The 26,257-nt window shown below is 36.8% G+C and overlaps 1 protein-coding gene across 1 annotated transcript in view; it reads right to left on the bottom strand.

Moving 5' to 3' along the window:
* The window catches only part of HMGXB3 (HMG-box containing 3), a 517,423-nt gene that overhangs the window by 118,243 nt on the left and 372,923 nt on the right, over positions 1-26,257 (bottom strand). Inside the window, exons 14-16 of the mRNA XM_053718650.1 lie at positions 21,993-22,120; positions 20,653-20,784; positions 9,283-9,467 (exon numbers count right to left, since the gene is read on the bottom strand). Of these exons, the coding sequence (XP_053574625.1) occupies positions 9,283-9,467; positions 20,653-20,784; positions 21,993-22,120 (445 nt within the window). The remainder of the gene's footprint in view (positions 1-9,282; positions 9,468-20,652; positions 20,785-21,992; positions 22,121-26,257) is intronic.

Raw genomic sequence — 26,257 nt, 5'->3', positions numbered from 1 at the left:
CCTTTAGAAGTCATCTTCTATTCAGCACGTGTCACTCATGACGCTGCAAATATTCTTTACAGTTATCTCCTTGGACTCGGATGCCCGGTAACTGTTCTTTAAATGCCGCCAGTTCTTTGACATCTGGATTCGTAACTTTCACCACAAGAGATTTCACAAGGCCAAAAAAGTTGGAGCCCATAGCTGGCTTATGTTTAGCTATTCTCACAGTATCGGTCATGATCACGGCAGCCTCAGGTCACCAATCTCTGCACAGGGAGAAATGTTGTGCACTCTGTAACTACAGGTAGTGCATCTGCTTGTTTAGATCATTTAACGGTGCCTAGTGTAACCATAGTGCCAGGAACCTCAGACCTCTTTTACATTGGCGTCAGGTTAAGGTATGCTGGTCGACCATAGTCTGAATATATCTGAGTTACCACCAAACTTAATTGCCTCTCAAGGTATTGAAAATGCTGTTATTAGCACTTGTACACTTTTCCCTAGACCTCTACGGCCTCTAGTATGTCAGAAACTTTACACTAGCTGCCTTAGGATTAATTTCCCAGGCTTTAATGTAAATTATGTGGTTAGTGTTAAATAATAAAAAAAGAGTAGCACAATTTTAGCAGGATAGCTTTAACTGCTCTACCAAGACAGTCTAGTGCTTCAGCTTGAGTATAACTCATGAACGGAAGTATCCTTCCAACACAGCAACAGTTCTTGCATACTTTTCCAGCACTTGCTAGTAAGGATGCTTGAAATAACTGCAGATAACTGGCGGAATATCTATGAAAGGCACGAAGCCTCTAGTTTATGCAACTCATGCTAAGAGTTTTACTATACATATTCAATCATTTATATTGCAATCTTAGTGTCCCTTTAGGCATGTGAAGTGTTTTTATCTTACTTCATTACTTTATACCTTTATGATATACTAAATAATCATCTTAAAGTGGTTTTAACTGTTATGCATCCTTTGTGTGTCTTTGCGTCACTACAAGTACATCATCAAACATCTGACACAGTTTAGACAATGTAATTTTTGCTTGACTTGTGATGCTGACAAAAGGAAGAATAGGATACAGGTTTTTCTTTTGTTTTTTTCAGTTACCGCACAGTAACCACTGAAGGTGAAATGGTGATATCTCTCTCTAGAGGCGTTGAAGCTTTGAGTCATCCAACTGAAGTTATCGCTATGAAAATACTAAACATTACAGAAACATGGCAAATAAATGTCTTATCTTACTCTTGCCATTACTCTGAAGTATCTCAAACTCAAAACACCTAATTTCCAAATTTGCTCCAGCTAGTGATAATGAAACTTGCAACGTTAAGGCATTTATCCTAAAAGAAATTCTCTTTTTATGAAATTCAGAACTGGGTGCATTACAACAGTTTATTAACATCCTTTCAGAATTACCTTTAGCCAAATAAAATGTTTCAATATTTTGTTAAAATTAAAGTTGTGTTGGTTTTACAATTTCTACCGATAAACCAGACTTCTTTAGCATGTGCCGTGCAACCTCCACACCTTCCACAATGGGTTCTCCTAATTTGGATACAAAACGGGAACTTTATTTAATGTTGATGCACCTCAATGTTTCACTTCCTTTTATCTTTCCATTTAGATGAAAAATGTCTCAGCTCTCTTGGAACTTTTAGTGCTTGTTCCTATATGGACATTATTGTCAAGAACAGGTCCATTCCACCAAAACTATGAAGGGCGGAAACGACTGCAACCCACCCCACCGATCGAACCAATGTACTGCACTCTACCTCCCCTTTCAACATAATAAAGACTCATATCAGAGCTCCAGACACAGAGTGAAAGGAAGGCCTGAGCATGGCACAAGTCGGCAGTTAAATAACGAGTTACACAGGAACTAGAACTATACCAGCAACATCGTGGCAGGCTTGTGACTACCACTCCAACAAGATGTACTTTGAACAGCCAATACTCTCCTAAAGCCCTCTCTTCAAGGAACTATCTATTGAGGGAAATCCTGGGATTAACATCCCCGAAAATCTTCAAAAAAGCTATAACACCTCTATCCTTGCCTGCTCCAGGTTGATGAGGCAAAGAACTACTGGGATAGAGAGGGAAGTGGGAGAGACATTTAAAGCTTTGTTGTAGGGTGTTTTTTGCCTCCTCGTGGTGGCCAGGAAGTGAATTCCCACCAATAAGAAATTTTGTGGACTATCACCACCTTAGAAAGAAAACAAGACACTTAGAAAATGAATAATTATAACAATCTAACCCTTTAGAACTCTGCTTGCATCATTGCCTAACTAAAAAACAGAAATATTTTCCTTTTTAACAAAAAATCAGACATGCTTCTTGAGTTAAAGGGACAATCTACTCCACAATTTTTACTGTTTAAAAAGAAAAATCACATTATTACCCATTCCCCAGTTTTGCAAAACCAACATGGCTATATTAATATACTTTTTGCCTCTGTGATTACCTTGTATCTAAGCCTCTGCAGACTGCACCCTTATTTCAGTGCTTTTGACAGACTTGAATTTTAGCCAATCAGTGCTGACTTATAAATAACTCCACAGGAGTAATCACAATGATATCTATATGGCACTCACAAACTAGCGCTGTTTAGCTGTTAAAAACTGTGAAAATGCACTGAGATAAGAGGCGGCCTTCAAGGGTTTAGAAATTAGCATATGAGCCTACCTAGGTTTAGCTTTCAACAAAGAATACAAAAAGAACAAAACTAAATTTGATGACAAAAGTAAATTGCAAAGTTGTTTAAAATTCCATGCCATATCTGAATCATAAAAGTTTAATTTTGACTAGACTGTCCCTTTAAGTCTTAGTTTTAAACCCTAGACTCACAGCATTGGGCTGAGAATGTGGCTGCTATCAGACAACCTTCTAGATTTAAAGGAAAAAATTATCTAACCAGTTTTCATAATACAACTTATTTGATGAACACACAGGTTACACTCTGAAGTCCATCTAAAGAACCTCTCTTGTGCCAAGGCCTAGGGACAGGTGGCCAGGATACCTGCAGCACTAGTAACTAGAATACAGTGTATTAATATAATTATTATTATTTTTTTTGAGAAGCATTCATTTTTTTTATTTTACTACCAAGTAAACATAAAAGTGCTTACCAAAAAGTTAAATTGTGCCACTGTGATAAATCATTAAATGAAAAAAGTGTTTTAGCTACTGATCAATATACAATTTAGGATGGGTCTGGGCAAAAGAAGTAATATAGCAACATTACCAGACTTCACTTCAAAAGTACAAGTTGTTTTATTAAGTAAAATTTACTAATTTCCATACTGCAACGTTGCATAGCTACAAGTAATATTATGTGATTGTGCTATTTATACATTGTTTGCATATTTTATAAAGCAATTAAAATGACTAATCCAAATGTGAAATGTATGTTAGTGTTATTGATTTATATTTTTAGTGTACAGGCAAGGCTATAACCAGAACTAGATCATTTTAAAATGTTACTTTTTGTTGTTCCTTAAATTATTCTACTGGCAAAGGTACCAAGAGAGCACAGCTGGTATTTCTAACAAACAAAACTAATTATTAGACAAAAAAGGATAAAATGAGCAAGAAAATATATAAGTTAAAGGGACAGTCTAGGCCAAAATAAACTTTCATGATTCAGATAGAGCATGTAATTTTAAACAATTTTCCAGTTTACTTTTATAACCAATTTTGCTTTGTTCTCTTGGTATTCTTAGTTGAAAGCTTAACCTAGGAGGTTCATATGCTAATTTAGACCTTGAAGGCCATCTCTTTTCAGAATGCATTTTAACATTTTTTCACCACTAGAGGGTGTTAGTTCACGTATTTCATATAGATAACACTGTGCTCGTGCATGTGAAGTTATCTGGGAGCAGGCACTGATTGGCTAAACTGCAAGTCTGTCAAAAGAACTTAAATAAAGGGGCAGTTTGCAGAGGCTTAGATACAAGATAATCACAGAGGTTAAAAGTATATTATTATAACTGTGTTGGTTATGCAAAACTGGGGAATTGGTAATAAAGGGATTATCTATCTTTTAAAACAATAAAAATTCTGGTGTAGATTGTCCCTTTAAACAGAAGTTCTAATATCTTATGCCTAAAAGTGCATTTGAATTAGTGTGATTTTGCTTCAATTAGATCTCAAACAATTACAATTTGACAGGGAGTGCAGAGAGCAAGCTGGTTGAGTTAATTCTTAAACTAATTTACTTTCGGAAACCCATCATGTTAACTACAAGATGTTTTGTTTCTTAATCTTAATGCAATTTAGAGCTACTTAAAAGGACACAGATTGCATTTAATTAATTAAACATAAATGTATTTCCTACAAATATTATTCTCTGTCCAAAAAATGAACTTCACAAACTTAAAATTGATGACAAATTATTTGTTTACGTTTAAAAGTATTAGTTAAGAGAAAGGAGAAAAATAAACTCTTTACTGTAAGATAGTTGCAATACATATGTGCATAGAAAGGTTCTATCATGGGCGATAACCATTGCTATAAATGAACAACTATACTGAGCACTGAAAAATGATGACACATCCTTCTACACAGAACGTAGTAAAATAAAGTGTAGGACTAACAATATTTCAATACATTCTGAATTATGTTAGCAAACTGTTTTTAATTGACATTGAAAACCCCCAGATTTCTTATCAACGTTATACAATACCAAACACCATATTCCTGACAAACAAAGCAATTAGAGCTGAAACAACTAATCGTCATAATCGATAATAATCGATTATGAAAATAGTTGTCAACGAATCTCATAATCGATTAGTCGGTTTGCAATTAGTTGGTCTGTGCACAACACCAGCTGCTTCACTCAAATGAACTCCTGCATATGGTATTGTGTTTTATGGTTTTGTCCTTAGCCTAAAGGACGTCTACTTTTCACTTTTTCAGGACAGTATACGTTTACAACTACCCCTGGCTTATGTGCAACCCAGATATAATAGTCATCATTTGGATTGTTTATATTAAATCTGGTGATTTGGATCTATGCTTTCATGATATAGTGCCAAGCTTGTTGTTTACACCTTGCCCCTAGTTTGATGGGAGTTATTTAAATTGATTTGCACTATTATCTGTTTGCACAATTATTAGCGTATTGCTTGCTATTGCTGATTATATGTACTGTATAAATAAATGTGTAAGGCTTTGTCCTGTTATTGATATACAGTCCTTAGTGCTTTTGATTTAGTTTTTTTATATTTTTAATAAATTGTGATAATTTGTACCAGATTCAACCTTTATAAGTATATATTCGTTATTTTTAGAGCGGACTAGATATTTCCCCTAACCTTATAGCTGGTTATTTACCATTGCATATAGATATTCAAGATATTTTTATGTTAGAATGAAGTCAAGGGTTACTCTATTGAGAGGCCCCTTGCCAAGGTAGAAAACACTTAGCATTGGTGAAGAGCTAACAAAGCTAAATATCCCACTTTGGTGAAATTGGCAAAACCCTACTTATACACCTCAACAGCCTTGTCTCTGCTGCAGGAAATATAGCTGCAAACAGAGAACCAGCCTCAGCCAGAAGCATGTGGACATGTTGAGATTTTTGCATTTCAATGCAAAGTTTCTGAAAGAGTGAACAACAGAATGTTATTAACAGTGATAGTCTAACTCTTTCTAGTTCTACCTCTTTTCAAACAGTTTGTGGTTTTGTTTTGTTTAATTATAAAACTGTGCTCTGCTGCTTAAAAATTGAAGAAACAGTTGTGGTAATGTAAAGTTTTCGTCTGAAGTTTATATTTGTAGCACTCATTATGTGGATTTTATTTAAAACATAGAAAACTATTATTGATTCTCTTTTTATCCGATTAGTCGATTAATCGAAAAAATAATCGGCCGATTAATCGATTATGAAAATAATCGTTAGTTGCAGCCCTAAAAGCAATGTTTTACAATATAGTCAACAGCTTCAATCTGTTTCATATTCATGTTTTCTCCAACCAGGAACTAGAAAAGGATGTAGGAAATAAAAACCTTTTAAAACATTTATCTATGTTGCAGCTTACACAATTTGCCGGCTTTCATCAAGCAATAAGAAAAACTTTAGGACAGCCATATTGGGTTATGAACGATGATGAGGAGAAAAATATTAATGATTGCTAGTGTTCCTGTTGGAACAGTCACTACAATCTTACTTCTAGGGACGTTATATTCTTTGAAAATCCATTCCCACCCTTATTTAAAAAGGTAAGTGAACTGTGTTTTCAATTACTTGTTATACCAGCTGCAGTGCTTAGAATGTATGGTAAATTGTTTATTTTTGTATATGAAATAGCGGGGTTCTGCTATTTGAAACCACAACCCAATACAATGGGTTGAAGCTTGTAGGGAAAACAGACTTCTACCTTATCTAAGTATTTACACAAAGTCTTCCTTATCTTATTTATCATTGGCCAATACTTAAAAAGAATAATGGAAAATCAACATTTTAGTATCTTTCTGTCACAGTCCACACTAGGAGTAGTATTTCCTCTAAACCTTCTTGTTTACATAGTTTCTTTTTGTAACCAGTACTTAATTTTTAACTTACTTAAAGGGACATTATACACTCATTTTTTCTTTGCATAAATGTTTTAAATATGATCTATTAATATAGCCTATAAAGTTTTTTTTTAATTTTTTTTTATAGTTTTGCTTATTTTTAATTAACATTGCTCTGATTTTCAGCCTCCTAACCAAACCCCGCAGTTTTATGAGAATACTGTCAGATACCTTTTCCAGCTTGCTCTTGTTTGTGTAAATGTAAAGGGTCTTTTCATAGGCAAAAGAAGGGGGAGGGGGGGAGGGTTTTATTTCCCACTTGCAGTGGGCTTTCCAGCTACCTTTTCAACAGAGCTAAACTGAGAGCTTCTAAGTAAGTTTTTAAACAGTTGTATACTGGATTTTTATATCATTATCTGTGGATTTTATTCTTTATAGTAGTGTCTTCTATTACATGCAGTTATATGAAAATGAGTGTATACCGTCCCTTTAAATTTTCAGTGTAGGTGAGGATAAAATCAGGCAAAAACAGCTATTTCAAATGAGAAAATAAAGTTAAGAGGGTTATTTAAAACAATTTAAAGCACTCCAGTAGGTAAAATGGACCACTGGGAACACATTAAAGGGGAGAAAAAAAATTACAAAACATTGTCCCATTGAATGATTTTGCCCTTGTATTTTTTTTGTTCATTACTGTCATCTGTCTTTTCCACTTATTACAAATAGCCCTACTGCTCTAAGTAACCAAATTACTGATGTTTCTGTTAATATGTTCTGATTGGCAGGATTAAGCAGTAATCGACTAGCCCCAGCCAGTTAGCCTACACCATTACAATCATCTAGTGTTAGAAAAAGGCTCATGGCACAGTCTGGATTTCCAGAAAAGCTTTAATTATGTAAAGTGAATAAAGATTGCAGTGCACTTTCAGTATTTATTTTTATTATTTTCCAGTAAGATTAAAGGGACAGTTAACACCTTAAGATTTTAATATAAATGTTTAGGGCTAGATTACGGGTGGATCGTAAAATTGAACTTGCGTGAGCGAGATATTTGCGCTCCACTCATAATAACAGGGCAAGCAATTAGGCGCTGGTATTTAAAGTGCGTGTTTCCATAGGCTTAATGGGAGCCTCGTTCTCATGCCGTGAGACACAGCATGAGAACTAGCACAGCGAAGGGGGCAAGTTGTGCAGCAATGGGCAGAAGATTTAAATATATATGTATATGAATATAAACATGTACGTGCTAATATGCGTATATACACGTATTAAAACATACTGTAAATATATATGTATATAAGCATATACATATATATATTTAATGGGAACACACAGTCCCCATAGACCTCAATGTAAAGGAACTTTTCAGTGACGTTTTTTCCAAACACCCCACACCCTCCACATTTAAACCCATAAAACTTTAATGGTGGGGTTTTTTATTTCAAAAACATTAAAGATGCAATTTTTTTTATTAATTATGGAAACAAACACTAAAATTTGGGGCAGTTTAGAAAAATTAACCAGAGGTCTGCAGACTCAAACACAGATTGGATCCTCCAAATAAAGCAAGTGGTAGGAGGAGTTTGGCTATTCAAAAACCAATTGTAGCAAACAAATTGTTATTTTGTTTTTAAAATGTTTAGATTTGGCTGACATGTTATTCTAAATCAAGACAACGGAAATGTCTTGTAATTCCAAGGCTGGAGAGTCTTTCATGGACTTCAGATACCTAACTCTAATACACGCTGTTATTGTTCAGTATGTGCTTAGGCTCATTAGCAAATGGTTTTATTGGCTACTTCTTTCATGGTGGTGAGAGTCCACGATCCATTACTTCTGGGATTTCAAAAATTGAAAGGGAAGTCTTGGCATTGGCAATAAAAAGAAAAAAGGAAAAGAGATATAAAAATTAAATCAGATTTGCATCATTAGGAATGCAAATAAGGGGGGGAAATAATGTATTGTTGAATAAGGCTATTTTGACCAGGCATTCCATCAATTATCCGGTACAGCAATGTATAAAAAACAAACAAAAAAACAACTGTCTCCAATCCAATCCAACCAAGTGTTAAAAAATTGTATCATCAGCTTTTTCATAATGCTGTACGTTTGGGAATATTTGCTTATAATAATGTGCCGAATTTGATACCAGAATTTCCAACACCACCTATTTTTCATTTCTTACAAAAAATCTACAAGGATCTAAAAAGCCATTGGGGAAATCCATTGCTCTTGGCATTGGTTCCCTTTTGGAACCGTTGTCAGAATGGATGAATTCCATTCTACAGCTGCTAGTAAAAAAAACATTCTGCCCATCTCTAACAAATTTAAGAAACTACAGAATGGCATGCAGATTATTGCTGGGTGGTAGTGGTTATTGCATTGTTGTATTCCCCACAACTTGGGTATGCAGGCTGTTTCATTTTGTGAAGAGCTTAATTGGTGCTGCTTTGGAATTCCTGCTGACACATAATTTTGATGATTAATATTTTTGCAATGTTGCAGTACAACAATGGAAACAAACTTTGCTCCATCATCTTCTAATTGAAATATTGGCATTTGGAAAAGACATTAAATGTAATGATCATCTAATCCTTGCCCAGGGTGTTTGTTATTTTTTGTTATAATTTTATACAGATAGACAGAGCACTTTCCTGGTACACAAAAATGTTACAACATGAAATAAAAAAGTTTTTTGGCTACTCTCATAACATATGTGTGTGTCGGTGTGATTACAATGTATTCTCATAAGTTGAAGGACTCAGTTGTTCAGACTTTACCTCTATGTTGTTCAGTGTGAGAGTGCTTTCTTTGTTTCTTTGAGCTATTTCCACTTTTGGAGCAACCCCACACACGCCACATATCATGTCATTATAGTCTCGGATGGTGAGACACTCAAAAGCCCAGTATCCACAGCTCAGCAGCTCCTGAACTGCTGCCAACTCTTCAGCACATAATATTTTATCTGGAAGTAGGAATAAATGTTACTGAACATGGAACAATTACTAAAAAAAAGGGAACTTTCTTTATAAGGAGGAAGAGTTATGAGTAAACATGAAAACAAATCAGGAACTTATCAAAGTTTAAAGCAGAGATCATGAAAAAGAAAACATTTATTATGGGCCATTTAACAGAATAAACAACATATAAAAAAGATCAACAAAAAACAAAACATAATTTATTCTTACCTGATAAATTAATTTCTTTCTTGATGGTGAGAGTGCACAAACATCCTTACTGTTGGGAAGTACAAGGCCTGACAACAAGTAGGAGGCAAAGACTTTCCCAGTAAGACGTATAGCCAAGGATAGGAGTAAAAGAAAAAGACAATAGGGTAAAGAGATGCATACTAGAAACTGCCGCCACCAGAAAAAATATGGGTGGGTTTGTGAACTATCAACACCAAGAAATAATTAATTTATTGGGTAAGAATAAATTATGTTTTCTTTCTATGGTGGTGAGAGTCCACAAAAATCCTTACTCTTGGAACCAATACCCAAGCTGTGGATTCCACAAAAAGGAAGGTGGGACAAAAAGGTAAAGGCAGGCACCTATTTACCAGGAACAACTGCCAGAAAAACATTTTCTGCCAAAAATTTGCCTCACCTGAGGCAAAAACATCAAGATGATGAAAATTTGAAAAGTATGCAAGAATACGGCCTTATAAACCGTCCTACAAAAGCCTCAATTCTGAAGGCCCAGAAATTGGAAACAGAACAAATAGAATAAGTTATAATTCCTTGAGGAGGCTAATGATCCAACTCCAAATAGGAGAAGAGGATCAAACTGTTCAGCCAAGTAAAAGACGTAGACTTTAGACCCTTACATTTACAAGAAAACAACACAAGGTGAAAGACTGATGAAAAACCTTAGTAGCCTGAAGATAAGACTTCTAAGTTATACAACCATCCTTCCATAGATGTTTGGAGAACGATTTTTGAATTCCAAAGAGGAGTAATGACCTTAAAAAAAGACCTTATACTCTACCACTCCTGAAAAACCTCTGAATATCAGGCAAACGAAAAAGCTTCCAGTGTAACAACCCAGAAAGTGCAGAATCTGACCCTTGAACTACTAGCTGAGAGGCCCATATCCAAGCCATCTGAAAAAAAAATGTAAATACTGGGGATCCTGATCAATGCCAAGAAAAAACCCTTCTCCAAACACCAGGAAAATAAACTTTCCCCACCTTGTGAAAATCTTTCCCAGACACAGGCTCGCAAGCCATATAATCATCTCTATGACAGAAACAGAGCAACCACTCTGAGAAAGAACAACCGATTAACCTCCAAACAGACGGAAGATCTTGGTTAACGATGGACCCTGAGATAACCGAATCTTGTGATAGATACCATGGAAGAGCACTGAACATCTGCAGTAGGTCGGCGAACCACAATCTCCTGAGCAATGCAGGAGCTAGCAAACTTGCTGATACATTCTCCTGCTAGATCTGATCCACTACTCGAGAAAGCAGCACAATTGGAGGAAACAGGTAAACTAGATAAAAATCCAGAAAAAAAAATAAAGTGGTGATCATGTTCACCTGAGGATCTTCAAATAAAAAGTCTGGCAAATCAATAACGCTGCCTCCCAGTAGTCAACTCCTGGGATGTAAATGGCTGAGATGCAGCAACAATTGATATTTGCCCAACTGAGAATACCAAACACTTCTGCTATCGCCAGCTGACAGAAGACTCAAACTGAAGGGACTAAGGATGATCCCTGTGACTTGGAATGAGAAGAGGGAAATGTTAGGGAGGATATGCTTCTTCGACGGCAGCATAGCAGCCATGACAGACTGATATTGGGCCTTAAAAACAGAAGGAAATCAGAAACACCACCATGAAAGACAAATAAGGGTGGTGGTTCTACAGCAGGTTCTGCACCGAGTACTACTGTTTGAGAGTGTAGAACAAAAGTAAACAAGTGTTGCAAAGTTGTGCATTGGGACACTCAGAGATCGCCTAGCAACTCATGCATATATTAAGAGTTGGAAGAAAATCAACAGAACCCCCCACAGAGAGGTAAAACTGAAGAAAATATCTGCTGAAGAAAAGAACGTAAGTAGCAACCCTGGATAATTTTGACTCTAGTAAACGACTCTAGTAAACAAGCTAGAGAAATATGTTGCATCGCTCTACTTATAAGTAGAGAGGGAGAAAATCTGTAAATGTATCTTAGAAAAACTACCATCCAGAAAACAGTCCTAGACTTCCTGCAATACACCTCACTAAAGGAAGAAGAAGTGAGATCTGGACCCACACCTCCATTTGGAGACCAGAATATCCAGAGCACTGGGAAGATGCCAATCTTGAAACTGGAACCTGAAACATAAAGGAACAGCCCTACAAGGATACCACTGCACATATCCAATTTGAGTTAAAGATTAACTCACTGAGGGCAACCTACCTTCTGAACCAAAGGCAGAAACCTCAGAGTTCAAAATAAATTAACTATGCCTAAGAGATGTAACAGTCTATTCCTTTATGCTTAAGAAAGCAACAACGCTCATTTTCTGTATACCCTGACTAAAGGTGGCGAAACAAGCATAATGACAACGATATCCAAAAACTGTAATTTAAGAAAAAAAACGATACTGTGGGATACCTCAGAAACGCCACTTATCTTAAGCAGTTACTGGGGCATAGATAAATGGAATATAGAAAATGAAACAGATACTGCAGCATTCTTCACACCTGCACTACAGATCTAAATAGTTACTTTGGTATACCTGAGAACAGCAACACAGGATAGAGACTATAACTGTGGTATACGATAGAAGTGCAAAACGAAATTTAAGTAGTCACAATGATATAAATTAAAACTGCATTATAGTATAGAAGCATACACTGTGAATTACACTAGAGACAGAAATACAGTTACTATGGTATAGGATAGTAATTCAATACGAGATTTAAGCAGTGATGATATATATTAGAACTGCAATGCAGGATATATCCTGTAGTATTTAAGCAGATACTGCGACATATGCAAGACCTGCAATACTGAATCAGATACTATGGTCTACCTAGACCTTCAATACTGGCAAAAAACAGTTACTGTGATATGCCTTATACCTACAATGCCAGTTATGAGCAGGTACTGGCACTGCGGTATACTCTCGAACTACAATACAGGAGGAAAACAGTTACTGTGGCATTCACTGAAACCGCAAAACAGATTTTTATCAAATACTGCGGTAAACCTCAGGACTGCGATACAGGATGGAAGAAGGTGCTGTGAATGAAACAAAGTTTAAAAAGATATTGCGGTATATACTAGACCTGCAGTACAATATAAGCATATACTGCATAATACACAAGAACTAAAATACAGAAGTTACACAGATATTGTGATATACACTAGACCTACAATGTAATATTTAAGTAGAAACTGCCGTATACACTAGAACTGCAATACTAATTTCCAGCAGATATTGTTGAATGCACTAGGTCATGCAATATTTAAGCAGATACTGCGGTATACAGAATTTAAGCCGATATGCGGTAGACGCTAAACGCGCAATACCTTAATTAAGCACCTAATGCAATACAGAATTTAAGCAGATATGCGGTAGATGCTAAATGTGAAATACTTTAATTAAGCACCTAATGCGGTATACATTAGAACTGCAATACAAATTTCCAGCAGATATTGTGGAATACCTTAGACCTACCTGCAACATATAAGCAGATACTGCTGTATACCTAGAACTGCAATACAGAATTTAAGCAGATATGCGGTAGACGCTAAACGTGCAATACCTTAATTAAGCAGCTAATGTGGTATACACTAGAAATGCAATACACATTTCCAGCAGATATTGTGGAATACCCTAGACCTGCCTGCAATATATAAGCAGATACTGCGGTATACCTAGAACTGCAATACAGAATTTGAAGATATTGTGATACACACTAGACCCGTAATGCAATATTTAAATAGATACTGTGGTTTGCACTGCAACTAAACTGAGACACAAAATCTAAGCAGATATTGTGATATATACACCAGAACCGCAATATACAAGTAAATACTGAGGTATATACCAGAACGGCAATACATGATTAAGCTAGGACTGTATTTAGACACTAACCATTTTGCAAACGTATATTAGCAGTCTGTCACTTGACACGAGTACCATACAAAATCACAGTATTGATTATATTAAAAAGGAACTGTACAAAATGGATGAAACATATCACTATGATTACAGTAAAAAGGTCCTATGCATATAACTATATACAGCCTTAATGAGATGCAAGGGTACATAACCACAATGTACCTAGCTAGTGGCAGTCCCAGTCTGCTCCATAATGGATGCCAAACTGTAAAATTTTGTCTCACCCACTAGAGAAAAAGTTTATTAAAGAGGGATAGATCAAACTAGACCCTACAGATCCCCAAACATGCAAGTGCAGGGTCTCACATATCGTTACTAAAAGTCAGATGCCCCTAAACAACGTGAGGCTTAAAGTACTCCTTATAGGCCCTCTTGCCCCAATTAGGTATAGTGAGCAATAGACCCTCTCTATACTCTAGGCTCCAAGTTGCCCAAAAATTAGAGGGATATGCAGGAAAATTACCAATATACACGTAACCATGTACCCCTTTGCTCCGGTATAGAGTCTCACCCCTTCCGGAGGTTCACTGACGATCCGATCAGCAAGCGGTGTAGGAAGAGATGCACCTTCTGTATCCAGCTGGACAGGGTCAGGAAGCATCTTGTGGCAGGATAAAGTTAACTCTCTTTATTCCACCAGATGAGCAAGTGCGATTTGGCACCGCTTCAGCCTACACCACCGCCGCTTCATCGGCACACCGGAATGTCCTGAGTGTCACCGGAGAGCTGAGGTACCAGAGTTCCTGAGAGTAGAGGGGAATTTAAAGTGTCAAATACCTCATATGTCGCTGAGAAAACAACTTTAGTAAAGTATGCATAAAGTGCCACACTAGACCCTACAGTTGAACAGATGACTCTCCTGAATTAAATAATACAATTCTCATTATTCCATCATTGTGCACAAACTATCACCTTGTTTGAAAACTCCCAAATTGGGATTGACATATTAAGTGGTAAGATGGGCTAATAGTACTTACTAAGTACTCTTACACACCCCTGTGGGAAATAAAAACCTGGGTACTTACCCACCATCAATTCACACCCCCCTGCTATGATAAAGACAGCTAAAACACAGTTAAAATATGTCAGGTGCTGTAACTTACAGTGTAGGACTTGGTAGGAAGATTGCAAACACCTGGCCAGACGGGGGGAGGCTAAGGAACCTGTCTGTGACACCCCTAGCCTGCTTGTGACCAAAACTCCATAGAGGAGAATTATATTACACAGCAGTACTCTCCTGCACCCTCTCTTCTAGGAAACACCCCTTAAGGGTTTAAAAGTATAATGAACATCAGATTCTTCTTCAAACTTGCAGAGCACCACCGTCCTTGCCCTCTCCTTGACGAGGCAAAAAACTACTGGGAAGGAAGGGGAAGTGGGATGGATATTTTAAATCTCTAGTATGGGGTGTCTTTGCCTCCTCCTGGTGGTCAGATCTTGTCCTTCCGAGAGTAAGGATTTTTGTGGACTCTCACCACCATAGAAAGAAAAAGTCTTGCATTTATATTCACATACAAGGAATACCCATATATTCCTGATTTATTATGTGTAGTTAAAAAGCACATGGAAGTGATGAATTAAAAAGGAAAGTAAATATTAACGTTCAAGCTTGAGTATTGATTGCGCTAGAAGTAAGATTTTTGCATTTGTTGGTTTGCGCTTATTTTACGAATTGAAAGTAAACTGTTTTTGCTCTAGTGGTAACCGGAAAAGCGAAAAAATCTTATTGCATATTCTTATTTGCGCTAACCGACATGTAAATATGAATATTTCACTTTCCAATATATATATATATATATATATATATATATATATATATATATATATATATATATATATATATATATATATATACACACACACATATATATATATATATACACACACACACACATACATACACACAGTCTCACAAAAGTGAGTACACCAGTCACATTTTGGTAAATATTTTATTATATCTTTTCATGTGACAACACTGAAGAAATTACACTTTGCTACAATGTAAAGTAGTGAGTATACAGCCTCTATAACAGTGCAAATTTGCTGTCCCCTCAAAATAACAACACACAGCCATTAATGTCTAAACCATTGGAAACAAAAGTAAGTACACCCCTAAGTGGAAATGTCCAAATTGGGCCCAAAGTGTCAATATTTTGTGTGGCCACCATTATTTTCCAGCACTGCCTTAACCCTCTTGGGCATGGAGTTCACCAGAGCTTCACAAGTTGCCACTGGAGTCCTCTTCCACTCCTCCATGATGACATCACAGAGCTAGGCGATGTTAGAGACCTTGCGCTCCCCCAACTTCCGTTTGAGGATGCCCCACAGATGCTCAATAGGGTTTAGGTGTGGAGACATGATTGGCCAGTCCATCACCTTTACCCTCAGCTTCTTTAGCAATGCAGTGGGCGTCTTGGAAGTGTGTTTGGGGTCGTTATCATGTTGGAATACTGCCCTGCGGCCCAGTCACCTGGTTGCCATCACACACGCTTGACAGCATCTAAACCAAATAATTTGATCTTGGTCTCATTAGACCACAGGACATGGTTCCAGTAATCCATGTCCTTACTCTGCTTGTCTTCAGCAAACTGTTTGCGGGCTTTCTTGTGCATCATCTTTAGAAGAGGCTTCCTTCTGGGACGACAGCCATGCTGAGCACTGACAGGCTGAACCCCCACTCCTTCAACCTCTGCAGCAATGTTGGCAGCACTCATACATATATTTCCCAAAGACAACCTCTGGATATGACGCTGAGCACGTGCACTCAAATCCTTTGGTGGACCATGACAAGGCCTGTTCTGAGTGGAACCTGTCCTGTGAAACCGCTGTATGGTATTGCTCACTGTGCTGCAGCACAGTTTCAGGGTCTTGGCAATCTTCTTATAGCCTAGGCCATCTTTATGTAGAGCAACAAATCTTTTTTTCAGATCCTCAGAGAGTTCTTTGCCATGAGGTGCCATGTTGAGTATGAGAAAGTGTGAGAGCAATAACACCAAATTAAACACACCTGCTCCCTATTCACTCCTGAGACCTTGTAACACTAATGAGTCACATGACACCGGGGAGGGACATTTCCACTTAGGGGTGCACTCACTTTTGTTGCCAACGGTTTAGACATCAATAGCTGTGTGTTGAATTATTTTGAGGGGACAGCAAATTAACACTGTTATACAGGCTGTACACTCACTACTTTACATTGTAGCAAAGTGTCATTTCTTCAGTGTTGTCACATGAAAAAATATAATAAAATATTTACAAATATGTTAGGGGTGTACTTACTTTTGTGAGATACTGTATATATATATATATATATATATATATATATATATATATATATTTAAATTCAGTTTCAGAGATGTTATCCCATCTTCAGGATTTTTATGTTTGTGCTAATAAAATATATTTTAGAGACCCGGTGAGGGCTTTACTATGGAGGATATATATATATATATATATATATATATATACAGGGAGTGCAGAATTATTAGGCAAGTTGTATTTTTGAGGATTAATTTTATTATTGAACAACAACCATGTTCTCAATGAACCCAAAAAACTCATTAATATCAAAGCTGAATATTTTTGGAAGTAGTTTTTAGTTTTAGCTATTTTAGGGGGATATCTGTGTGTGCAGGTAACTATTACTGTGCATAATTATTAGGCAACTTAACAAAAAACAAATATATACCCATTTCAATTATTTATTTTTACCAGTGAAACCAATATAACATCTCAACATTCACAAATATACATTTCTGACATTCAAAAACAAAACAAAAACAAATCAGTGACCAATATAGCCACCTTTCTTTGCAAGGACACTCAAAAGCCTGCCATCCATGGATTCTGTCAGTGTTTTGATCTGTTCACCATCAACATTGCGTGCAGCAGCAACCACAGCCTCCCAGACACTGTTCAGAGAGGTGTACTGTTTTCGCTCCTTGTAAATCTCACATTTGATGATGGACCACAGGTTCTCAATGGGGTTCAGATCAGGTGAACAAGGAGGCCATGTCATTAGATTTTCTTCTTTTATACCCTTTCTTGCCAGCCACGCTGTGGAGTACTTGGACGCGTGTGATGGAGCATTGTCCTGCATGAAAATCATGTTTTTCTTGAAGGATGCAGACTTCTTCCTGTACCACTGCTTGAAGAAGGTGTCTTCCAGAAACAGGCAGTAGGACTGGGAGTTGAGCTTGACTCCATCCTCAACCCGAAAAGGCCCCACAAGCTCATCTTTGATGATACCAGCCCAAACCAGTACTCCACCTCCACCTTGCTGGCGTCTGAGTCGGACTGGAGCTCTCTGCCCTTTACCAATCCAGCCACGGGCCCATCCATCTGGCCCATCAAGACTCACTCTCATTTCATCAGTCCATAAAACCTTAGAAAAATCAGTCTTGAGATATTTCTTGGCCCAGTCTTGACGTTTCAGCTTGTGTGTCTTGTTCAGTGGTGGTCGTCTTTCAGCCTTTCTTACCTTGGCCATGTCTCTGAGTATTGCACACCTTGTGCTTTTGGGCACTCCAGTGATGTTGCAGCTCTGAAATATGGCCAAACTGGTGGCAAGTGGCATCTTGGCAGCTGCACGCTTGACTTTTCTCAGTTCATGGGCAGTTATTTTGCGCCTTGGTTTTTCCACACGCTTCTTGCGACCCTGTTGACTATTTTGAATGAAACGCTTGATTGTTCGATGATCACGCTTCAGAAGCTTTGCAATTTTAAGAGTGCTGCATCCCTCTGCAAGATATCTCACTATTTTTGACTTTTCTGAGCCTGTCAAGTCCTTCTTTTGACCCATTTTGCCAAAGGAAAGGAAGTTGCCTAATAATTATGCACACCTGATATAGGGTGTTGATGTCATTAGACCACACCCCTTCTCATTACAGAGATGCACATCACCTAATATGCTTAATTGGTAGTAGGCTTTCGAGCCTATACAGCTTGGAGTAAGACAACATGCATAAAGAGGATGATGTGGTCAAAATACTCATTTGCCTAATAATTCTGCACTCCCTGTATATATATATATATATATATATATATATATATATATACATATACACACACATACATACATATACATACACATACATAGCCATCTTTAGAAAAGTATATGCATGTATCTCATTGTTAAAGCCCTTTGCCTGCCTTATTTTTTTTCCCTAACGTCTGAGATCTCATATCTTTGAGCTTTTATAACTTTTGTGCGCAACATTTTTTTTTTTATTAGATGTTATTATGAGTGTAAGTGTACTTTGTAATGTATTTTTGATGTGTTTTTTTGTGACACTTTTTAGTTTTGCAAAACAGTTAACCAGAGCTCTGAACTCATGGTAATCATTCTAGAGTAAATCGCTATTGTGCTCCCACAACCTTGTTTACTTTCAACTCGTAATACGATCGGTAAGCCATCATGATATTCGCCTAATTGCTCCACTCGTAATCTAGCCCTTTGTAATTAAAAGATATTAATGCAATCTTGCAATAAAGTAACATACAATTTCAGTTTCAAAATGTATAGAATGCAATATAACTTTGCTGCAATTGTTTATCTATAGCCATACTCCACCTACCACTTATTTGAAGAAGCTAATTCCGAATTGGTACTGGAGTAATAGAATGTTGTTTTTATCTTACATCTCTGTTGAACCAAATTAGTGACAGATATGTGACAATGGTAGGCTTGTTAAGCCCGTCATGTGCTCTATTAGTTCTCAGAATTAGAAAAGTCTTCATTTTCAAAATTAACTTACAGAAAAAGAGAGACAAAATAAATAATAAAAATATACTGCAACTTTTTTACTGCAAATAAACATTTTATATTGCAATCTAAAATAGTCTACTATCCCTTTAACTTAAATATACTCTTATTTCCTATAAGACATTTTCTGCAATACCTTATTTCCCTATATACAATATATGTCTTGGCATGCAAGATGTCTAATAGAAGAGAAAGAACTACAGTTATACCAATATCTTTTATGAATGAACAAAGACAATTCAGTCTCTCTCCTTAGTCATCAGGAAAGTCATAAGAGCACTTAACAGGCTGTACCAACCAAGGGTTAGATTACAAGTGGAGCGCAAATTAGTACTCCAGCGTTAACTTCGCTAGACGGAGGTTTTTTGCACACGTCAGGTTGTGCTTGTAATACAAGTAGAAGTAAAAAGTTTGCGCATGAGCGCTAACCTGACGCGCGCAAAAAGTGGAACTTCAAATATTACAACCGTGTTAACGCATCCCCCTAGACTTTAATAGATCGCAAAAAGTTGGGAAAAAAACACCTATACTTGCGTGCAAACCAGACCGCGTTTAACCGAGTGTTCTAACCTGACATGAAATATGATTATTTCACATTCCCATGTTATTTACATAGCAAAATACATTATGTTCTATTTATTCTTAAATAAACATTTCTATATACTGTATATCTGATGCTTTTTTGTTAAGAGATATATATATATATATTTATTTATCTATTTGATTTATATATATATATATAGGAATATCTATTTAGAAATAGTTAGAACATTGGAATGTGAAATAAATGTTTTATCATGTTTTTAGCTACTTGACTGCAAAGGGCTCTAATGTGCGCGCACACATACATACATACACACATACACACACACACACACATATATATATATATATATACATACATTTTTGATGAGTTTTGTGCAACTTTTAGTAGAGCGTAACAGTTACGTGCGTAAAAATTAAATTGTGCTCAAGCAAACACGTTTACTTTCAACTCGTAATATGCATGCTTCCAACACATGCAAAGAGCCATGATATACCGATACTGCTCGCGGGAAACAGTTAACCAGCCACTCATAATCTAGCCCTGAGTCTACAAGTAATTAGACAAACCCAAGACAAGGAGCAGAGCAGATAACGTAGCAATGTGTGTAGAATGCACATTTTAAGACAAGTCATATCAAGTTAATGATTCACTACCACATGTAGCTGAAACCAACAAATATGACCTTTCTACAGGGAATCAGAATAAAGCTCTCTCACCTGCCTGCTCTTGTACAGAACCTAGGATGCTGCTGATGGCAACTCTGGGGTCTTCTCCTAGCTTTATTTCATTTCGGATAGAGAAGAGGAGGTCCAAGCTTACAAGCATCTTGTTCCCCACGTTAAAAAGCCCTATAGAGAAAAGCAAAACAATTGGTTGAAGCTTTCATTTTTTTTTTATTGTAGGAACAGAGTGATGGATGATTTACCTATAAAGGGGTTTAACTAGCAATAGTTTTCTCTACCACATATAGTGCTTTTTCTCAATAAAGGGACACTAAAGTCAAACTTTCATGATTCAGATGGAACATGCGATTTTAAACAACTTTCTGATATACTTCTTTTATCTAATTTAATTAATTCTCATGGTATCCTTTGTTGAAAAGTATACCCAGGTTAGCTCAGGAGCAGCAATACTCTACTTGGTGCTAGCTGCTGAAAGGTGACTGCATCAATATGCCTCTTGTCATTTGCTTACCTGATTTGTTCAGTTAGTTCCCAGTAGTGCATAGCTGCTCCTTCAATAAAGGATATAAAGAGAATGAAGCACATGTGACAATAGAAGTAAAATGGAAAATTGCTTAAAATAGGGTGCTTTATCTGAATCATGAAAAAAGGGTTTATGCCCCTTTAAGAGGCTACTGGTTGTGTGTAAACGACTTAAAGCCATAAAGAAGATTTGAAAGTTCTCAAGAATTTCTTAACCTTAGGCGATTTTGTAAGATACTGTAGTGTACGATACTGTTTAAATGTACTGTAAAATGTCTTGCATTTATAATGTGTTTCATATGATTCCTTAATTAAATTATTTACCTTTATTTTGTCATTTAAAATAGCTGCTTTTCCAGTTCAAATCATTAGCTATACTTAACATGTAAATACTGCAGTTTTGGCTATAGAAAAGCAATGAAATAAAGAGGAGATATCTACCTCTCAATAAGGGTGGGAAAGAGACAGAGCAGACCGCAAAAGCTTTGAATACAATTAATTCTTATCAGCTGCTTTCCTGGCTACATTGTCCATTTAAGTATAGTGACCTGTTTTTAATCAGTATGAAATTAAGTGTTATTGTTATCCTAATATATTACGCCTTTTTCTTTTAATAATTTAACTGCAATATGACAGCTGACTCTGTGCTTTTCAAATTTAACGCCACATGCCTACAGTAAGATGTCTGTCAGTTTCCCATTAGAGAGTTTGGCTTCGGAGAACATGTAAATTCCAGAAAACTGTTAAAGCATTTGTTTGCTGTAGTTCAAATAAAATCACACTCAACCAAAAGATTATGTAAATTGTAAGCAAAATTGAAAAAGGCAGTGTCTGGAGGAAATGAAACTTACCAGTAAATATGTCATTAAAGCTGTGAATAGCCAAACATTGGGGATTCACACACATCTTAACCTGGGCAGCCACCACTTGTAAACGATTGGCTGTTAAAAGCCAGCAATCCTGGGGTCCAGCCACCGAGCTGTAAGATACAATAATATTGGTTCAGAAATTTTCAAAAGCAGTCACCGATTACATCCAGACTTAAATCTCTAGGAGAAACAATTATTTTAATTTATTTAAAAAAAAAAAAAAAGTTAAAATAATTGTGAGAACAGCTTTAGTCTAACATAAAATGATAAAGGAAAACATAATTTATGTAAGAACTTACCTGATACATTCATTGCTTTCATAGTGTCAAGAGTCCATGAGCTAGTGACGTATGTGAAATACATTCCTACCAGAAGGGGGCAAAGTTTCCCAAACCTCAAATGCCTATAAATACACCTCCCACCTCACTCATACCTCCGTTTAACGTATAGCCAAGTTAGTGAGGTGTAAAATGAGTAAAATCATTAAAAAGAGGAACAGCATAAATAAAGTGCTTTATATAAAAAAATCATAACCCCCCAAAAATTGGGTGAGTCGCATGGACTCTTGCCACCATGAAAGAAATTAATTTATCAGGTAAGTGACATATGGTATATAATACCCAAGATGTGGAAGTCCACAAGTCCCTAGAGAGGGAGGGATAAAATAAAAACAGCTATTTCCGCTGAGAAATTAAAAATAATTAAGTTTTCTTAAAAAAAAATATCAAAAAACTAAAATCATAGGCACTAGAATCAAACAGACAGCTGCCTGAAGAACCTTTCTACCAAAGGCTGCTTCTGAAGAAGCAAACACATAAAAATGGTAAAATTTAGTAAATGTATGCAAACAAGACCAAATTGCTGCTTTGCAAATTTGATCAACTGAAACTTCATTCTTGAAAGCCCTAGATGTGGCGACTGATCTAGTAGAATGAGCTGTAATTCGTTGAGGCGGAGACTGCACCGTCTCCAAATAAGCTTTGTGAATCAAAAGCTTCAACCAAGATGCCAAGGAAATGGCAGAGGCTTCCTGAACTTATCTGGAACCAGAAAAAATAAATAGACTAGAAGTCTTTCTGAAATTTTTAGTAGCCTCAACATAATATTTCAAAGCTCTTACCACATCCAAAGAATGTAAAGACCTTTCAAGAGTATTCTTAGGATTAGGACACAAGGAAGGAACAATAATTTCCCTATTGATGTTGTTAGAATTCACAACTTTAGGTAAAAATTTAAACAAAGTTCGCAAAACAGCTTTATCTGGATGAAAAATTAGATAAGGAGACTCACAAGAGAGCAGACAATTCAGAAACTCTTCTAGCAGAAGACATAGCCAAAAGAAATAACACTTTCCAAGAAAGAAGTTTAATTTCCAAAGAATGCATAGGCTCAAAAGGAGGAGTCTGCAAAATCTTTAAAACAAAATTGAGACTCCAAGGAGGAGAAATTGATTTAATAACCGGCTTAATACGAATCAAAACCTGAACAAAACAGTGAATATCAGGAAGCTTAGCAATCTTTCTATAAAATAAGACAGCAAGAGCAGAGATTTGTCCTTTCAAAGTATTTGCAGACAAACCTTTATCCAAACCATCCTGAAGAAACTGTAGAATCCTAGAAATTCTAAAAGTATGCCAAGAATAATCATGAGTGGAACACCATGAAATATAGGTTTTCGGGGGGGCGGAACCAACTACAGAACAGACAAGACGCAGTGTCACTGAGCTCCTGAAAGATGAAGTATTTTGGGGGATTAAATGTAATTTATTGCAATACCTCTAAATTTATATACACCTATGAGTGAAGTAGCTACTGTTTGGAACAACCTAACGGGATTTTACACGGATCTAAGCAGGTTGTAACGCATACGTGGAGGTAGTGATTACTGGCCTCACAGAAGCAGCCTGATTTACGTCATACTTGATAATACACCACCAAGAATGGAGGATTTCTATCTACAAGTACAGGAACTTCTGGATTGAAGTGAAGATGCAACAGGACTTTGACAAACTCATAATTTCCTACAGAGCTGAGTCTACAGAGGAAATTAACTGATGCCATGACTACGAGCATGGACCTTGCAACGGTCACAGATAAAATGGCGGCTCCTAGGCTGGAGTCCTCAGAAGAGAACGGAGGTCCTCCCGCAGCAATGCAAATTAATCCACCTCCTATAGGCGTACTGTACTGGGAGAGAGCTTGCTCAACAGTGTGGCATATGCATATAATGGAACCCGACATCCTCACCCCATCAGTGTTAGTTTCAGCTCTTGCAGCAGCACACGTGGCCTCTACAGCTGCCTTAGGTTCTTCCAGGATGGGCAGTCGGACAGATCCAATCGCTGTGAGACAAGGGATCACTCTGTTCCCACAGATTGGCAAATCGGTACAAGGAGAAGGCCAACGGAAACCCTCGACAGTGACAACCCTGGCACCACTCACGTCTCAGCCTGGATGTAACCCCTCAAGGAGACACTAGTCTATGGACATCTTTGGGGGGACTTGTCTCACCACTCGGACAGCTTTGTATCAGCCGACATTTGGGACTTAAAATAAATAAAACTGGAGTTGGCTAAAGATCAATGAGTGAGTAGCACAAGGAAGTGTTTAGCGCTCCTTTCATAACTTTTTTCTCGGCCAAGACACTGAAACCTTGGGAATTCCCATAAACATAAACGGACTCTGATATAAAATGGACTGTATTTAGTTTTTGGTTAATCCCCAATAACAGACAGCGTTTCTAGCAACAACTGTCTTATGTGAAGTTAGCCACGCTTGTGTTTTTAGAGGCTCCCCTCACATCTTCTGTTTTATATATATTCCACTGTTAATGGTTGTTTTATGAACCTAGCCAGTACTCAAGGGTTGTTGCACACATATTTTAGGAGGTTTATACTAGTCCTGCGGACATAACCCCAAACACAGGCGAACGTATAACTAAATTACTTAAATCTGGGGTCTTTTTAAAGATGAGGGTATATATAAGGTTGTCTTTCCCTATCTATAGCTAATGGTGAAGGGGACCTGTAGTCTAGCTGGCTGAACCAGGGGTTACTTTCAACATAGCCCCTATTTACCACAATACACTTCCCATAGTAAACTATTTGGGGTCTAAGAGAACTCCATGCTGTCAGCGTCCGGGACAGCATGGATACGTTTTTGATAAATAATATAGCATGACTTATACATACTTAGTCATATAGGGGATACGGTAGCCTATAATACAACGATTTAGCTCTCAGTTCCATCTTTCTGGCAACATATTACTTTATACTTAGCTCCATAGAAGAGTGATCTATACGTACTATGCCATCTAGCGGTATCTTACAATTGCTAGGATCCATATTTTTCAAGCTGATACTGCTAGCACATTATAAATGTAGATGTGTTTAATAAAAGAGCAGAAATGTCCTTTGGCTGGGTTAAACCTTTACAAAAGCAATACATTTGAGCTGGTTATTGGCTATAAAAGTTTATGTTATTTCATTCGGCATATAACTGAAATTTGTCTATAACTGGAATGTGGTGTGGATTCTTAAGTGCTTTTCCCTAGGGAAATATTGGGGTGCAGCTGAGCTCTTAAATTACTTTTCTCCCTACCACAGAATGATGCTGTAGTACTCAAATTCTGTATAGGATAATCACAGCCCTGACATAGTGTATAAAAATCTCTTATCTTAGCTATACTAAATATCGGTAATTTTGGGCATTGTACTAAGGTCATACAGAATGGAACTGAGTAAACATTATAAGCTGCAACTGATGCTATATGTCTGCAGTTCTAAAAAGGTATTGAACCATTATAAGTCTTTATGAACACTCAAGATCAACTTGTGAGGTGGCGCTTTGTCCCATTTCCTAAGTCCCCCTCATACAATTTATACTCATATTTGATTTTCACCCACATCTCTACCTATTGCTCAGAGCTTCGCAAGTTATATTATTCTAAAGTTATAAAAATATAAGTGATTGGACTGCAGTCTATATTACTTTCCCACCTCCCCCCCATTTGACTAAGATCTATGATAAAATTGATATACCTTTTATCAATTAGTCTCCATTCACCCATTTTGGTGAATATTTTAGCTGTATTAATCTGCCACTTTAAATCTGTTAGCATTGATACAAGCTGCAAGAATATAGACTACTCGTTCTTGTAAAAGTTGTACTGGCTACAACTTGTTATAATTCCCTTCTATTTCCAAAACATGCTTGTATGCTCATTTTTCATTAATGTTTACATGTTA

Source organism: Bombina bombina, chromosome 6 (genome assembly GCF_027579735.1).
Source record: "Bombina bombina isolate aBomBom1 chromosome 6, aBomBom1.pri, whole genome shotgun sequence".
NCBI lineage: Eukaryota > Metazoa > Chordata > Amphibia > Anura > Bombinatoridae > Bombina > Bombina bombina.
The sequence above is the reverse complement of the archived record's forward strand: the minus strand, read 5'-3'. Positions and strand labels throughout refer to the sequence as shown.